Here is a 19,116-nt window from a genome sequence, read left to right as displayed (position 1 = left end):
ATCCTCGAGTTTAATGGTTCATGGGAACGGTATTTACCCTTGATTGAATTCGCTACAACAATAGTTTTCAGTCAAGCATTAAGATGGCGCCTTACGAGGCTTTGTATGGTCGTAAATGCCGTACACCATTGTTTTGACCGAGCTCGGTGAAAGCAAAATTTTCGGTGGATTTGATTAGATATTTGAGCAAAAAGTTCGAGTAATTCGTGAAAGTTTGAAGGTCGCTTCAATTGTCGAAGTCGACGCGATTTAAAACGAAGAGATATTGAGTATCGTAGGAGACAAAGTGTTTCTTAAGGTATCACCGAAAAGATACTCGATTTGGCCGTAAGGGCAAATTGAGTCCGAGATTCATTGGGCCATATGAGATCTCCGAACGAGTCGGCCCAAGAGCGTATAGGTTGCTTTTACCCCGAACTCGAAAGGATCCACAACGTTTTCCATGTTTCGATGCTTGACGTTACCGATCCGATCCTTCACATGTAATAAACCCTCCGAGATTGAAATTCAAGCCGATATGAGTTATGAAGAAGAACCGATTCGTATCCTAGCGTGAAGTGAAGGAGTTGCGAAACAAAAGGGTTCCGTTAGTAAAAGTGTTATGGCTCAAACACGGATGGAAGAAGCTACTTGGGAACCCGAGAATTCTATGAAAGAGCGTTACCCAAACTCATTTATCGGTAAGATTTTCGGGACGAAAATTCCTTAAGTGGGGAGAGTTGTGACAGCCCAAAATTGACCCTAGTCGGAAGTGGTTTGGGACCACTAAACCGAGTCACCGAAATGTTTGAACGTAATATTTATTGTCTAGAATATGTATTTACGAATGTGTAAAAATTTCAAGCTTGGTTTAGTCGATTGCATGTGAATTCAGTTAGTAGGACTTGTATGTCACTTTTGAAAAATGATAGGCTAATCTATAAGGTCCTAATAGTACATGTAGTCAAAAGGAGGACTTGCATGTCAAAATCCCCCAAGTGCTAGTGGCCGGCCATGACAAGGAAGCATGGGCAAGACATGTCATGAAACATGTTGGGTGAGTGGTTTATGTTGAAATAAATAAAATAAGGTGCATGAGTAATAAAAAAAAAAGTGTGTGTGTGAAGGCTTTCCTCCCTCCCCATTGCCGTGCAAGTGAGAAAGAAAACAAAAAAAAGCTTTGTTCATCTTTTTTTCCATCCTTTTGGCCGAAAATCTCAAGGGAGAAGAAAGGGTCCTTGCTCATGGTTGGTTTGGAATAGGTTGGCCATCCTTGTAGCTAGATTAAGGTATGTTTAATATGGTGCCATGAGATTCATGCATGTTCTTAGTTGCTAGTTTTAGTTCTAATTAGTCCATGATTCAAAACCTTGCTATGTCATGGGGATGATAGTATGAAATGAAAATTTGAGATAAGTAAGGTTAAATTTGATTTGGTAAAATCGGCCATATGGGTGTATATGTTTGTAAAAATATATTTTCTTTGTTAACTCCTTACAATCGGTTGTAGGAGTAATATTGGCTTATAAGGTTGAGTTGATTCATGATGTTGTATGTTAGGATTAAAATACTTGAGACTAGATTAGCTTAATGGTGACCATGCATTCGACCTTGAAGCATTAAACAAATGTTGGTTGAGATTTTGATATTTTGAACAAAGATAGTTGTGAAATGGGGTGAAAACCATTAAGTTATACACATAAAATCCAGCAAGAAGATTAAACTACTAAATGTATTCATTTTAGATCAAGACATCAAAGAGGAGAACCAAGCAAAGGCAAAGCGAAGATAATCGAGTAGTAGATTGGGAATCATTTCATCCGATATAAGGTAAGTCATTAAGCACTTATTTGTACTAATTTAAAGGGTCGTAATGTCCAAGTAATGATGCTGAATGGAATGGTAGAATATATATATAAACATGTATGTATGTGGTGATAAAAATATTGAATTGAAAGAAAAGAGGTGAGATGTATTGAATGATCGGTTTCGCACTAAGTGTGCGGGTGTAAACATTTATAATCACAAATTGGCACTAAGTATGCGGGTTCAAATTATACAGCACTAAGTGTGCAAGTTTGATTATATAGCACTAAGTGTGCGAGTTCGACTATTAAGCACTAAGTGTGCGGGCTTATTGCACATCCTCTAATAAACGTACATGTTCTATGTGCTGGCCTTACCGAGTCAATCATGGACAGTGATACGAGTAAACACCTTGAGCTCATGAGGAATGGACATTTTATTTATATTTGGAATTTTGGTTTGGTAAGTCTTGATCTATGTGGTGATATTGCTCAAAATAAATGCATGCAATGTCATATGGCGTAATGTATGAAATATCAAGTAGGGCTTGGTATGTGACCAAACCGAAATGCCTAAAGAATTATAGTACCGCTTGGGGTGTGGATGGAGGATTTTAATCCGCATTAATTATTTTCTTTTATGGTATATTATTACTGAACGGCAATATAATGCTTATGGCTTACTGAGTTATATACTCACCCGTGTTTGCTTGTCGCCATTTTAGGTTTCTCGGACTCGTCCTTTTTGCGTGCTCGTGATCGTCATTGGAGTCATCACACCGGCTATCAACTTTTGGTATCTTTTTTGTGTAGTCGGTTTAGGAGAACATTTTGGCATGTATAGGCTAATATGCTTTGTTGAACTTTGGTATGTAAACTTTTAGCCATGCGAAAATGGCATAAATGCTCGGTTGGATTTAGTTCTCCAATGTTAAGTCACAAGTCTTGGTAATTCGATTTCCATGCCTTATGCCATGGTTGATTATTTTGGTGTTAAAATGCATGTTATGGCAATAGTGTAGTAGGGAGATGTTGGATAATGATTAGCCTCTGGTATGGCTAGTCATGATCATGATCATGATTTGTGACATGTATGATGAATCACTAGTTAGATCAAAGGGAAATCATGAAATAGGCATAGTTGCTTTAGTGACAGGTGCTGGCAGCAGCAGTAACGTGAGATTGAAAAATCACTAAAAATAGTAGGAATGGTATTAAATAGTAAATAAATTATGTAAATGTACCTTGATGAATCTACTTTTATATAGAAGAAACGAAATGGTCATATGAGTTATAAGTTAACAGATATTAAAGTTCTTGTGAAACAGGGCCAGAACGGTTTCTGGATCCCCTATTCCTACTTTGGAAAATCATTGTAAATTAACCAGAGATAATTAGGAGTCATGCCATATATGTGTAGATTCCTCTCTGAGTCTAGTTTCTATAGAAACAAACGGCATCAGTATTGAAGCCCTGTACAGGGAGATATCCAATTCGTAATGCACAAAGGTCAGTGTAGTCGATCCCTGCAACAGGGGAGACTTTAACTAATAAACTGTACCAATTGGCTCGACCAAAAATTCTAGAAAAAAAATATGTAGATGGAAATATGAGTCTAGTTTCATGGAAAATTTGCGAAACTGATTTTCGAGTTGTAAAACTCAAGTTATGAATTTTGGAGCGACTAGTACACAGATTGGCAGCTTGTCTGGAAACTCTCAATAAGTGGGTTGAAGTCTGTTAACACCTCGTGTTCGACTCCGGCGACGGTCTCGGGTTCGGGGTGTTACAATATTCCGGGTGAGACCCGATGACTACGTGTGGAGAGTATGTCCGGGTAAGACCCGATGACTACGTGTAGAGAGTATGTCCGGGTAAGACCCGATGACTACGTGTGGAGATTTTGTCTCGGTAAGACCCGATAACTTCGTGTGGAGATTTCGTCCGAGCTAAAGGTCTCGCCGATAATCCGAGTAGAGGTTAAAGCTATAAGACTTCGTAATAAGAATTGCTTATAAATATATTTAATGCGAAAGGTTAAACAGGTATGTACTCCAAGTTTATATGTGAGCTTGATTTGAACTAAATCATAAGGTAGTTATGTGATGCATGCGAGAGCAATCTATGAGACTATACCTATGATTATGTGACATCGGATCAGTGTGAGAGGTTATGTGAAATCATACGATATATCTATGTCACATGAGCTCACTTTTATGTGAAAGTTTATCTGCCTATTGTATATGATGAGATGTGCATATTCGGAAAAGGGATGGTATGCCCGAAGGAAGAGTGAAATAAAAATACGAACAACTATGTTATAATTTGATTGTTATCTGTTGACACCGCTTAAAACTTACTAAGCATTGTAATGCTTACTCCGCTTACTCTGCTTCCTCTGTTTTATAGATCTCATTGCGGTTACTGTGCTCGTGGATCGTCAAGAACTAGTCACACTATCACTATCCACCGCTTGTTACTGTTATATTTTGAACTATTTTATGGCATGTATAGAATAGACTAGTGGCGGAAGAATATTTTTGGCTAATGTATATAAGCCATGCGAAAATGGCATCTTTTGAATGTTCACTTAGTGAAGTTTAAATTTTACCTCTGGTTGTGCTTAGTACTTATTTAAACGAACGATCTTTATTTCAAGAAAAAGTTCAAAATTTTACTGTTCTGACATGAGTTACAAGTCCGGTAATGCCCCTTACCTATTCTGACGACGGTTACGGGATAGGGGTGTTACAATACGGGTAGAGACACGAGCGTGTGTCTCAGTCGTGTGTGCTACATGGCCTAGAACAGGGGTGAGCGTCTTGGTTGTGTGAAACCTGCACCTAATTTCAAAATGAATTAATTAACCACACGCCTAGCACACGGGCATGTGGCATGGCCGTGTGCACAAGTCAGAAAGTTACACGGGTTCAAACAAGGCCTGTAGCACAGGCGTGTCCCAGGGTCACACAGACGTGTCACTTGGACCACACGGGCGTGTGAGCTCTGTAACTTGGAAAATTTTTGAAATGTCACAAAAAATTCTTAAAGTTCCCGATTAAATCCCGACTCGATTCTAATGCTCGTATTGGGCCTTGAGGGTCCATTAAGGGATAATTTAAATGATCTCAGTTAATGAAAGTAATTTACATAAATTATTTGTAAAATGTTCTGGAAGTTACGATAATGCTCTAAAACCCTGTTTTAATGACGGATACAGGTTAGAGGTGTTATAGATTGAGTAGGGAAAGATCTGGCCTTACTTCGCTTTTCAAAATCTCTTATATTAGATTTTTCTTACTTTTTCCCATTTCGCATGTCCTCCATTTTTTAGCCCTTTCAAATAAAACAACAAACTCTTTCAATTCTATTAATCCCTCAAGCATACGAATGTCTTCATTCAATCCCTACTCAAAACGAGTACACATTTCAGCTTCGGTATAAACAAGCTCTCTGGCATACTTGCTAAGACGGACTGTAACACCCCTAACCTATATCCATCGTTGGAATAGGGTTATAGAGCATTACCATAAAAACATAACTTAAAATCATTCATTTTCAAGCATTTCATAAATCTTAGAATAATCCATTCAAACACATGCATATCGTCCTTTGTTCGAGCCCTCGAGGCCTTAGAAACACTTAATTATCTAGGACTAAATCGAAAACATATGATACCTTTAGGAAATATTTAGAAAAATTCAAGCTGTAGAGGTCACACAGCTGTGCGGCCAAGCCGTGTGACTCATACGGCTGAGACGCACGCCCATGTCTCAGGCCATGTAACATTCGAAATAGGGACACACAATCGTGTCCCAGCCTGTGTTCGTGCCTGTGTAACTCTCTAACTTTAGTCACATGGCCAAGCCACACGCCCATGTGCCAAACCGTGTAACTTTCATAATGGCCTTACACGCCCGTGTGCCAGGCCATGTACTACCTGACTTGAATGCCTTAAAAACCTACAAGGGACACATGGCTGTGTCGCATGGACGTGTGTCACACACGGTTGAGACACACGCCTGTGTCTTTGGCCATGTGGACAAGAAATTGGCCAAAATCAAGCCATTTCTCTCACCCACTCCCACAAGAACCTACAAGCTATGTTCACATATGATCAAGGCACTAAAACATACCAAAACATGCTTAAATTAACCAATTCAAATGATCCAAAAATCCATTCAACCAATATGCCTTATAGGCACCTCAATCACAATTAAAATTACCTTACCTAAACATATGCATTACCATACTTAAAACATACACAACTAATTCAATAACATCTTAAAGCATGTCACAATTGAGATTACAAACAACATAACATGACATACCATACCATACCAATATCTTAAAAACAACCAACCAATATGCCATTCATAGACACGACAATTATATCCAACATTAACAACTAAAACATGTAAACTTTGATGCATTTCTAGCATAACACTTCATTCATTCACAAGCCAAAATAAACCACAAGTGATCAATTCCATACATTTCTAATTGTACTTAGAAGATACCTATTTACAATCTTAATAAAGTACCTAACATTTTAGTTTAGTATTTTTTTTCCTAATGTACCAGAACAACCTATATAGCCACATATACATGCCATGACCCTAAGGAGAACAAGAACTACCAACACTAATGGATAGTGTGAGTCGTAGATTCAATCCGTCAAAAGTCAACAATAACGATCTACAAAATAATGCACAAAAACATATAAGCTTAAAGAGCTTAGTAAGAACATGGCATATATTTTAGCTTAACATCAATTTAGTAAAACACATAATTTAATCAATTTTAAGTTACCCAAGTGTAAACAAGGGCACGAATGTGTCATTCAGGGGTACCGAAGTACAAACAGGGGCACGTATGTACAATTCAGGGGTATCGAAGTACAAATAAGGGCACGTATGTGCAATTCAGGGAATAATTAAATATAGGCATTGAGGTACATAACTATAATGTGAAAATAAAAATAGAAATTCAATTTCTCATTTAAATACTATAAACTTACTTTGACAACTAGAGTGTAGAAGTATGATCGAGCTAATCCGTGATCTTTGTTTTTCCTCAGTTTATATCTGGTTGAGATTTATCTTGATCTAAATAAATAATTATATTCAATTAAGTGTTTCAATCAATCTCAATTTTTCAATTCAATCCAAAATTCACATTTATGCATAATTATAATTTTACCCCTAACATTTTAACTTATTTACAATTTAGTCATTAAGCTCATAAACGGAAATTTATGCAATTTCATCCAAATTTCATGCTAGTCAGTTTACCTAAGGACTCATATCAACCCACATAAATCATCAATTCAAATTTTTTCATGATATTTTACTACTTTTACAAATAGGTCCTTAAATGATAATTTCATCAAAAATCACTTTACAAAAGTTATTTATTTAGCAATAAAGATTTATTTTCTTCTATCAAACTTTAAAAATAACACAAAAAAATTCATGCAAAAACCCTAATCCTTTAACAGTTTTGCAAATTAGTCTCGGGGCTAGCTAGATTAAGCTACAACGACTTCAAAAACATAAAAATCATTAAAAACGGAACAAATTTCACTTACATGCAAACAAATTTAGCTTGGCCGAATGGAGCATTCATCCATGGAAGTCTTCTTCCTCAAAAATCGGTTTTGGTTAAAAAAAAATAAAGATGATACTTTGTTTTATTCATTTTTGTTTTAAGTTTATTTACTTATTTACCTTATTAACCTTTAAAATCTTATGAAATTTCAATAAGACCATGCCATGTATGCCCACTAACCATGTAATGACCCGATAATCACAAGTGTTGGAAAGTGCATTTTCGAGACTCCATTACCGTAAATCAGACTCGTAAATATTTATTAAAAATATTTACAAAGCTAGTTGTGTGGTTAATTAGGTTTGGGTTAGGTGAATTTGCATGAGTAATTAGGTATAAGGACTAAATTACATAAAGAGTGAAAGTTGAATTATAGATTAAAGAAAAATTAAAGGGACCAAAGAAGCAATTATGCCATGGCTTATAAATGAGGCGGCATAAGATAGATATTTATAAATGTATTATATATTATAATATAAAACCTTAATATTTAAGTATGCATAATATATTATATAATAATAAAATAAATAAATAAAAGAAAAAAACTAGAAAAAAAAACAAAGCAAAACGAAACAGGAAAGAAAGAAAGAAAAAGAAAAAGGAAAAAAGAAAGAAAGCCACGGCCTTAAGGGCTTCAATTGTTCAAAGTTCAATTGGTTAGTCAATTTAGTCCTTTTTCTTGTAATCTTTATGATTTTGGAATTACGGTGTTAAATACTACCCGTTCCAAGTCAAAATTTTAGAAATTATTAAGTTTTTAAGTGTTTTTAATGTTGAATAATTTTAGTATTAGGGATTAAATTGATAGATTTTAAGTTAGAAATGAAAAAGGATTAAATTGTAGAATAAATTGTAAATTTTCAAGAATAAGGACTAAATTGTGAAAAATTCAAAATTTAGGAATTTAAGTAAAAATAGGGAGTTAAATTTAGTTTAAAGTGAAATTTTTATGAAAATATAAGCTTAATTGTGAAGAAATAAAATTAGTCTCGGTTTAGGGACTAAATTTGAATTTAGGAAAATATTGAGTAAAATTGAAATTTTAATATGAAATTAAATTGTGTTGTATTGATGAATTTTAATTGTTTTAATTACGTAGCTAACTTCGTACCAAAATCCTCGACTGAAAAGAGGAAAGATAAAGTTGGCATCGAATAGCTCAAAATTTTTTGTTTATATTTCTATAATCCGAACTTAGTTATTAATTGTTGTATTTTTTATTTAATGCATGTGGTAAGTGTTGAGGTGAGTATTTAACACTTTGTCATTGAATTGAATTTAAGTTGATTGAATGGATTGAATTGGTATGTATATTGAATATATTGATTATTTGAATTGAAATGAATATTAGTTGTATTTGAAAAGTGAATTGGAACCCTATTAACTGCATCGGGCTTAGTCGGATATAGATTGCACGCCATAGGATTGGAAGAGTTCAGGATTTCTTTAACTTCAAGTCGATGAGGCACAGGGTGTCAATTTACTTCGGTTTAATCGATGAGACACTAGGTGTCAATTTACTACTTCAGATTTATTCGATGAGATACTGGGTGCCAAGTTACTACTTCGAATTATCTGATGAGGCACTGGGTGTCAAACTAGTGTGTTTTGGTTGGATCTGTGTATTTGTCCGAGTCTGAGTCGTGTTAATAGGGGTAAATGAATAATAAATTTTTATAATTGATATTGAAATGGCATGGTATGAGAAATAGAAGTGAAATAGTAAATTGAAAATAGAATGTGAGATATGTTGGCAATACATGGAATATATGAATTATATATTCATGAATTGAGTATGGTATGAAACGATGTATACATGAATTGAGTATTGCATGACTGATGCCATTGTACGAATAAATATGGTTTGATATGTGTAACCATTTATATAGCAATTGTGTAAATTAGGATATTGTTTAATAAATGAAAATTGATAGTTATGACACTAGATATAATATGTCCATATAATTTAATTGTGCCTATTATATTATCTTGTCTTTAAATATTCGGATTATGAAAATACCACTGAGTTTTTACTCAGCGAATGGTTTTGTTTTCCATGCGCAGATTAGGTATAGTGATTTTGAAGAGTTGTAATTGAGGTTGTGAGCATTCCTCTCATCACATCTCCAAGTGCCAAGAGGGTATGTTTCAAAATTTTGAATAGAATGGCATGTACTTAGGAAGATTAAGTGTGTTCCAAGTAGTAGGGACTAAAATATAAGTTATAAAAACCTTTTTTTTTAAATGTTCAAATATATTAGTGATTAGCCAAAATCACTTTGGCACCAAATGCAATATTCCTATATTAGGTTCCTTGGGTCGAACAACGTATAGGGGTGTTACAAACCACACAAAGGGTTTAATACCATCTAAGTCCTTTCACTTTAAAGTTTCATAGCTATTTGATACCTTTAACTAATAGAAATCTACTTTTGTACCTTTTACAATTTAGTCCTTTTTACTTTATTAAGCATGCAAACGTCAAAATTTCATAATGAAATTTTAATACGAGCCTACTAACACACCAAAGATATTAAAATAATAATAAAATAAATATTTTCACATCAGATTTGTGGTCCCAAAACCACTGTTCTGACTTCACTGAAAACAGGCTATTACACAAAAAAATTCTTACTCATATTCAATCATTGTCATGTTCCCCTATCTCAGTTCCATGAACTCTCTTTTCCTATTTTCTAGATATAATTGGCTGATATATTTATTTTAAAACTCGATCTGGAAGAATTCTCGGTTCACTTGATCTTTTGGAGTTATTGACGTTAGAGTTACCCACTACTGATAGGCTTCCTCTTTAAGCAAAGACACGACACATTTCAAGTAGTCTTCCGGAGTACACAATAATTCATTAAGAACTCTCAAGGTATTTTCTAGCCAATACTCAACTTTTGCAGGATCGTCCTCTTTCTTGCCTTTAAACTCTTCCACATTGAAGTACACAGTAATTCATCAGAGGATGACTTACAAGCATCAAATTAGGACCTTGAGGACGAGGGGGTGCCACGGGAGGCACTACTCGAAGAAGAGGGTGCATTTGAGGCTGTGGAGCTAAAAGAGAAGCTCCCACAAAATGAGTGAACCACTAGTTCATCATTTGAAAGAAGGAATATTTTGTCTCACCCCCTAGCCCTTGTGAAATGAGCAAACTATGGGTAGCTCCCTGTTTGGAAGCGGGAATATTACTTTCAACTTCATCATATACAGCTCAATTGGATTCAATCAACATGATTTATCTATATAAGAAAACAGAGTCAATTCGGATCAGAAGGCATTACACTACCACAGGTTATTGTGGCATGTAGTTGCAAACTCAACACACGCTATGCTTAATCCTAGAATTGACTAAATCGTAGCTTTGATACCATTAAATGTAACACCCCTTGCCTGACCCGATCGTCAAATTTGAGGTAAAGGTTGTTACATTCATTGACGGAGCAACTACAGTCAAATTCATGGTAAACTAATCATTCACATGTGCAATTCACATTCTAGATTAAACAATCCATTTTGAGTCTTAATCGCGCTTACGAAAGCTTTTTTGCCAACTCGAGCACGAAACATGACCAAATTGTAAAGTCTTAAAAGTTCAAGGCCAACATCGTGACGTCATCTCTTCCACATCGTGACGTTTCCAAAACATTATGTCACATTATGACGTCAGACCACTCAACATTGCAATAAGGAAAGATGCTAATCAGGATAAAGACCCTATTTTTGTTAAAAATGTACCATTTGCTACCTATTTTATAACTCCAACTATAATCATTCAATAAGTGCATTACATACCATTTCCAAATTACTTAAAACTTACCTAAAACATACCAACTAGGTTAAAACATACAATTTCAACTCCATGTCAACTTCTAATATCAATTCTTCAATTACGATTAAACATTTCAATACCATAAACCAATACCAACCAAATCTTTCAAACACCTATATTTACCTATGTTATGTCATATTCAAACATACCATTTCACCATAATTTCAAACACATATGTTCATTTTACAACCTAAAGACTTTTAGCCCTTAAACATGAATCAAATCAACCAATACATATCTCAAACATATAAATCAAACTTACCATTTTAACTAGGCATCATTTTAGCCATTCAACTTACCTCATCTTACCAATATAACATACTAAGTTGAAAAGCTTCATATATCTACTTCCCAAAAACATCAAACATTGCTAATTCATGCATTAACCAAACCATTTGTCATGAACAACATTCAAAATCATCATATGCACCATATTCATCAAAAGTTACCAAAACTCATTAAGACATCTTAGACACTAAGGTATATACCAAAACATTGATATACATGTCACAATTCTTGACACAAGATGACCAAAAAGCTACTACAAAGAGGATAGTGTGAGCTTCGAGATAATCCAGCTTGATGTGTTTCGCAAGGTAACGATCTACAAGGAAAAGGGAAAACAACTAGGTAAGCATATAAAATGCTTAGTAAGTTCATATAGAAACTAAAAAGCTTACCTTAATCACTTCAACATAAAAAATTATTCTATTTGACTACCAATTTAACTTTCCTTGGCACAATAAGACATATCTCTACATGCAACATCACCACAAATCAAATACGTTGGTTACATTCTTGAATCGTAAGCATCGTCAACATTCAAAATAAAATAATATAACAATTTAACATCAAGTATCATCAATACCATTTCATTATCATTTCATGAATTAAATTCTATTTCCAATCATTTGAACATTGCTGGGTGAAACTATAGTAAAATGGTCTCGGATACATGAGAATGTAATGCTCACACAAGCGGGCAGTATTTTAGGGTTGCTTACACAAGCTAACATTTTAACAGAATTGCTCACACAAGTTGACATTATATTGAGGTTACCCATCCGGGCCAAACCTACGATACATATAATTCGAGAATTTGCAACAAATTCTAGATCTCGTAATAACATGTAAAATCCCAAATTAATCATGCGTATAACCCTAATGGCTTGCCATTCATATCCTAACCATTTACTAAGTTCACTCAGGCATCGTTTCTATATAGCTGACATTATTAATTCCTGTACACAATTTCATTTCTCATTATGAGACATATATTCAGTCAACCATCTCATGTACCTCCAGTTTTGTTTCCATATAACCAATATTCTCATGAATTTACAATTCAATCCATTTCGATCCAGTTCCAAATTCACTAATTCACTTCCAACTAACACATAAATGTAATAGAACAAAATTCAACATAATATAAAATAAAGTAGTAAGTTTCATATGAACTTACCTGCTTAAAACACCAAACAAGCTGAAACTTTAAGGACTAATATACAACTTTTGCTTTTCCCCGATTATCCTCAATTTGATCCAATTCTCGATCCATTTAATTATTCCATTCAATTCATCAATATTAAACATTTATACATTGTATCATGACATGAATAAACCTAGGAAATTTCATTTTTGATACCCCTAAAGTTTTACATTTATTTAATTTAGTCTCTTAAACCGAAATAACCATAACTTTAAATTTTGAGCTTCAACTTGAAAACTGACCTCAATTAAATTCATTATAGACCCTCTGTTATCTATTATTACTAGAATTTTATATCAATTTTATACTTTATTCACTTTAGTCCTTATGAACAAAACTAATCATTAAACTTTACAAGCTAGTCCTTTTTCATGTTTTAAGCTTAAAATCTATCAATTTAACACCAATTTCTCCAATATATCAACAATGGAAACTTTGAAAAACTTTAACAATTTTACAAATTGGTACATGGGCTAGCTAAATTAAGCTCCTATGACCTCAAAAACATACAAATTACAAAAAAAAATAACTTAGAATTCTTACCTAATCTAAGTTTTTCTTCTCATCTTGACGGAAAGAGGTAGAAGATGAAGTTTAGATTCTTCCACTAACTTTAGTATATATAGTATAATTAAGCTTTAATTAAGTTAGGTTAATTAACTTAATTAATGACTAATCCCACCTTAGTGCATAAATCATCATCATCCACTAACACATATTCCAAAATGGTTAAATTGTCATTTTGGACCTTTGATTAATTACAATTTAAGTCCCTAAATCTTTGGCCAATTAAAAATCTATAGCGATAAGACTTTTACAATTTAGTCTTTGTACCCTAATTAAGAAATTAATTCAACAAATTACCAAACCAAACTTTAATAAAAATTTATACCAACTCTGTAAATATTAAATATACGAACTCAGTTTACGAAAATGGGATTCTGAAATCACCTTTTTCCACACCACTGAAAAATCGGGTTGTTACACAATCATGTTAGACGAAATTAGTTTCTGGCGGTTGGTGTCATAAATGGTGGTTCAGTAAGGCCCTCACATGGTTTATGTACAGATGTGCTTGGACCAAGGGGTTTTTGAGAAGCTCCATATCGTGGTCAAGCGAGATGTTTGGCATGGAGTTCACACATTTGATGCTCCAAGAGGTGGTACGGGAGGGGTTTTCTCAAGGTGTAGTGCTTAGGCCTAGCTCCTAAGAAATGGTGCTCTAAGGTATTAATTGAGGTGTTGACCATGATTCTCGAGGAGTTGTACCCGAAGGGTTAGGGGTATAAAAATTACAAATTAAGAAGTTAAACTACATTGTTATTTCTATTTGGCATAATGATAAATTCAACTATTAACATTTGCATCTTTTATCAATTTGACACTTATTCTTTTTTTTTTAGCTAAATTTGGCCCTTAACCTTTTAAAAAGAGTTAAATTTGACTATCAACATTTAGAAAAAGAGTAAAAAAAAAATTAATGGGAATACCAACTAAAACATTAAATTTTTAAACACCATAGTCTACATGGCAATCCATGTGTACTTCATGCTAATTTTTTGAATTTTGATGAAGTATTTATATTTTTTTGAATTTTTTTGAATATTTATAATTTTTTAAATTATTTGGTGACGTAGCATATAAGACAAATAGTGTCATGTTAGCATGAAGTACATGTAAATTCTCTCATGGGTTGCCACATCAACATTGTTAAAAACTTAATGTTTTAGTCAGCATTCCGTTAAGAAAACGAGTTGACTCTTTTTGTAAAGTTGAAGGTAAAATTTAATAAATCAAATTGACAAAAAATATAAATGTTAAAGGTTAAATTTATCATTATACTTTTCTACTTTTATTAAACTTTGAATCATGCTTTAGAAGATCTTCAAATTAACTGCTTTGTAATAAATATAAGTCACAATTATAAATGTAACTTTTTTAAATACTAGCTTTTATTACAAAACTCCTACCAATTTCTTCCTAATTTTGTTGCGGCTCATATTGGTCTTCTCTTCTTCTTCTTTTTTAAATCTCAAATTTATATTTTCCATTGAAGCCAACAGAACAAGGTTTTATATTTGATTTGTTTGTAAGTGATAAAAAAAAATCATCCATTGTTATTGGCTAATAATTTTTTTTCAAGTCCTTAATATAGTTGCTAAGATTTGTGTTTGTGTGAACGTAGTAGTTGTGCTTGTGACAACATTCTTATACGACACTAAGTTTTAGTTGATAGTTTTTTTTTTTTTTTTTATAATATGTAGCAAAAATAGGTAATTAGATTAAGCATCAGGTACTTATTGATTGAAAAACATGGTGGCGGGATTTTAAAATTTTTAATGCATTTAGAATCACATTCGATAGTTAAGAACAATACAACATCAATAATCTAGTATTTGTTATGTTTTGATTTGCTTTGACAAGTTAAAGAAATTAATTTGTAATCGTACTCATTTACGGAAACAACCATATTTTAGGCTATAGACTTCAAAATCAAATGATTCAAAAACCATTTCTAAGAGGACTCGAAGATATATGATATGGGATAAGTATCGCTCAAAAATATGGTCGGAAAGTCTTGAAAAGTCAAGTTGAAGCTACTCTCGTGAAACCCAACAATTAATCTCAAATTTCTCGTAGAGAATTACATTGCATTACGAAAACGATCATATCTTGGACTACAAACCTAGAAATCAAGCGATTCAAAAACCATTTTGAAAAGAAACTGAAGATCTATAATTTGGGCACAAGAACCACCCAAAAATCTGTCAGAGCATCTCAAAAAGTCTAGTCAAATTTGACCATAGAAAATACTACAAGATTGATTTTGGATTCTCATGTAACTTCAATATTTGCTCTCAATAGATGTTACCTTTGCTAACATTGCAATCCATGTGAATGTCACATCAACAATTAATTAATTTTTTAATTTAAAAATATATAATTACTTAAATTTTTTTGTAAAAAATAAATTATATTATAATTTTTTTAAAAATTTTAAAAATATCAAAAATTAATTAATTGCTAATGTGACATCTACATGGTAGTCAGATAGATGTTCACATCTATTTTAGGGTGATTTAACAAAAAGCGCAAATTCAAAAAGTAAAAGAAACGAAATTTAAATGAATGACTAAATTTTTTTTTTGTAAAGTTAAAGGGTCAAATAAGACATTGTGCCTTTATTTATTTATTTATTTATTTATTTGAAATGCTATAATCTAGGGCTAAGCAAAAAAATCAACCAAACCAAAAACCAAACCAAACCTAGATATTTGGACAGTTTATGAAATGAAAGTTCAACAACCGCGATTATTCAAAACCAAAATTGAATTTTGTTTTTATTTAAAATATATTTCATTTTAATTTTTATGGTATAAAAATAAAAATTTATATTTAAAATAATGAAATAATTTAAAATTCTTGAAAATTTATTGCTTTTAGAAATATTTATAAAAATACCTTTGAAATTTTGTCAAATAATAGTCAAAAGCCATAAAACAAAGCTTATTTTATCAAAATAAGTAAAATCAAAACAAAAAATTAATATGAAAAAACCAAGAACTGAACCGAATAATGATAGATGGTTAAAAAAATCTAAAAATCTGGACCGAACCGAACCGATATCACCTCTACTAGGTTAAATTCTGCTATTAGTACATGTACTTTGAAAAAGCTATGAATTTAGTCCCTATACTTTTATTTGATTAATTTTAGTCCTTGTACTTTTCTAATTTTCAAATTTTGGTATTGCCCTAAATAGTAGCAGTTAAATTCAAGTACTATTTCTGTACTATGTGTAAAGTTGTAGACTTAGTCCATTTTTTTCAACTAGATCATTGTAAGTCCCTATACTTTTCAAATTTTAAAATTTCAATCTTAACAAAAATGACATTCGATAATTCATTAACTGGATTTTAATGAGTGTTATGTGGAAATAATAAGCTGACATGACATTACATATATAATAATATGTTTGGCATACCAAAATTTGAAAATATAATAATATTTAATAAATTTAACAATTATTATTTGATGAGAATCGAAATTTTAAAATTTGAAAAGTAAAAATACTAAGAATTGAAAAAAAATAGACAGAAGTTTTTATGAAAATTGACAACAGTCCAAGCATCCGTGAAGATGATGGGCTTGGTCTCAACTTAAGCCCTAAATAGTAATGGCCTGGTTTGGATCGTCGGTATTTAGAATGTACATTAAAAGATAAAAAGACGTAAAAATTCGGAACTTCAGCAGACAAAGAACAGAAAATGCATTCTCTTCAATTCTCAGTTCCACTCCTACCAACTTCCCGGTTCAAGCGCCATTCGGTTCGTTGCGCTAGCGACCGCCAGCAGCTTTTTAACCGCATTGCCCCTGTTTATGATAACGTAACCCATCTTTCACCTCTCTATCCTTTTATTCACCCATTCTTCTTCTTCTCGTAATTTTTGCCTTTGGTTTTGATAACATTTACAGCTGAATGATTTGCTGAGTTTGGGTCAGCATCGTATATGGAAACGCATGGCTGTATCATGGAGTGGGTTGGTATTCAAACTTCTCCCCCTTTTTGTTTCGTTGAATTTTTATTTATCAAGCACTGAAACAGGGCCAAAACGGGAGATTCCCTCTTGGATTTGTGCTGTGGAAGCGGGGATTTAACTTTCCTCATGTCTGAGAAGGCCGGTGCCGACGGCAAAGTATGCTTGTTTTGAATTTTTTTATACCAAAATACAAATAGTATCTGAGTTGCTAAGTGTGTAGGTAATTGGCCTCGATTTCTCGAAAGAACAACTATCAATTGCTTCATCACGCCAATACTTGCTTTCAAAGGCTTGCTACAATAACATTGAGTGAGCACTGGTAAATCTTGTTGTTAACTAACTAGTATGAATATGCTCTTTCAATAATGGAGGTCATAGGTGAAGTATTACAAACTTATCTTCTATTGTGCATAAAACCATTATAAGTTTTGTCTTATCATGACATAATTTGTGTTTGGAATTGAATCTAGATGGGTTGAAGGTGATGCACTCGATTTGCCATTTTCTAATGGTTACTTTGATGCTATTACTATGGGTTATGGGCTGCGCAATGTGGTTGATAAACGTCGAGCTATGCAGGAGATGTTCCGAGTTCTAAAGCCTGGTCTATAGACTATACTCAAATCTTCTGTTTCTCCTGTTGGCATATAGGTTTTCTTTTTTAATTGAACTTGATGGAAAATTGAAAATACTTTAAAGGTTGCTTCTTTCTGCAGACTCAAGGGTGTCGATCCTCGACTTCAATAAAAGCATGCAGCCATTTACTGCATTGTTTCAGGTATACACCACCACTGCCCCAACTTTTTAGATTTTTGAACCTGGTAAAGAGTTGCGGTAGTGACGAATGTCACCTTGCACTTGTTGCACATTAAGTTCAATTCTGAAAGATGCCATTGACGATCAAAAGTTTTTCTTTTGGAAAGGAATGGATGATTGATAATGTTGTAGTACCAACGGCAACAGTTTACGGCCTTGCCAAGGAGTACCAGTATTTGAAAACTTCCATTGATGAATTTTTAACAGGTTCATTCCTTCAATTGCCTATGTCTATTTATGCTGAATTATTTTCTTTTCATGATGATTCGTTTTTCTAGATGTCATCAAATTAAGTCTTTGAAATCTAACTTCATTTAATCTTTGTTTAGGAAGTTGTAAATTCCCGTAACTAAAGTGTCTATTAGATCTATATCAGTAGCGTATTAGTCAGATTTTCTTTGTAAAATAGATATGTTTCTTTGCAAAAATGAAACTACTGTATCCACATACGAAACTATGCAGTATGTATGGGTTCTCAGACTGTCGGAACCATTGATACGAAGTTTAGGGAGGACGTGATATGACAATAGCTTTTGAATAAATACTTGGCCCTCTGTTGTAGGGAAGGAATTGGAGAAACTGGCCTTAGATGCAGGGTTTTCTTATGCCAGACATTACGAGATAGGCGGAGGCCTCATGGGGAACCTAGTAGCCGCTCGTTAAAGTAATTTTATGCATTTGATGTTCGGTTTAGTTGTTGAGGAAGAAAGCATCTTCATGCATATGAATTCCTAACCTTTTCTAAATGCAGTGTGGATTTTGTTGTTGAAATGAATCCTTAGTGTTATGATTGAGAAATCTACAAAAAGAATAATGCTTTAGTTTTGCATCAAATTTGCAATAAAGCGGAAGGGGTGTCCATAGATTAGCTAAACTAGGCCTTGGATCTACTCCAAAGCGGGAATCAGAACACCCCAACCCCAAGCCTTCTTGCCCAAAGAAATATACAAATCACCTATATATTGGGGTGAGCATTCGATCAACTCGAGTCAAAAAATTTCAAGCTAGTCGAGTTGATGAATCTTTTTTTAACAA

The 19,116-nt window shown here is 33.4% G+C and overlaps 1 protein-coding gene across 1 annotated transcript; it reads left to right on the top strand.

The window, feature by feature from the left end:
- Positions 1 to 16,938: 16,938 nt before the first annotated feature.
- On the top strand, positions 16,939 to 18,915 carry LOC108466502 (2-phytyl-1,4-beta-naphthoquinone methyltransferase, chloroplastic). Its single transcript, XM_017766870.2, has 8 exons — positions 16,939 to 17,112; positions 17,201 to 17,265; positions 17,331 to 17,421; positions 17,486 to 17,574; positions 17,736 to 17,869; positions 17,982 to 18,043; positions 18,189 to 18,288; positions 18,644 to 18,915. Exons 1-8 carry the CDS (start codon positions 16,993 to 16,995, stop codon positions 18,742 to 18,744), a joined length of 762 nt encoding a protein of 253 aa, XP_017622359.1. The 5' UTR covers positions 16,939 to 16,992; the 3' UTR covers positions 18,745 to 18,915.
- The last annotated feature ends 201 nt before the right edge of the window (positions 18,916 to 19,116 follow it).

This window comes from Gossypium arboreum, chromosome 2 (assembly GCF_025698485.1).
Source record: "Gossypium arboreum isolate Shixiya-1 chromosome 2, ASM2569848v2, whole genome shotgun sequence".
Taxonomy (NCBI): domain Eukaryota; kingdom Viridiplantae; phylum Streptophyta; class Magnoliopsida; order Malvales; family Malvaceae; genus Gossypium; species Gossypium arboreum.
This window is presented reverse-complemented; position numbering and strand designations above follow the sequence as displayed.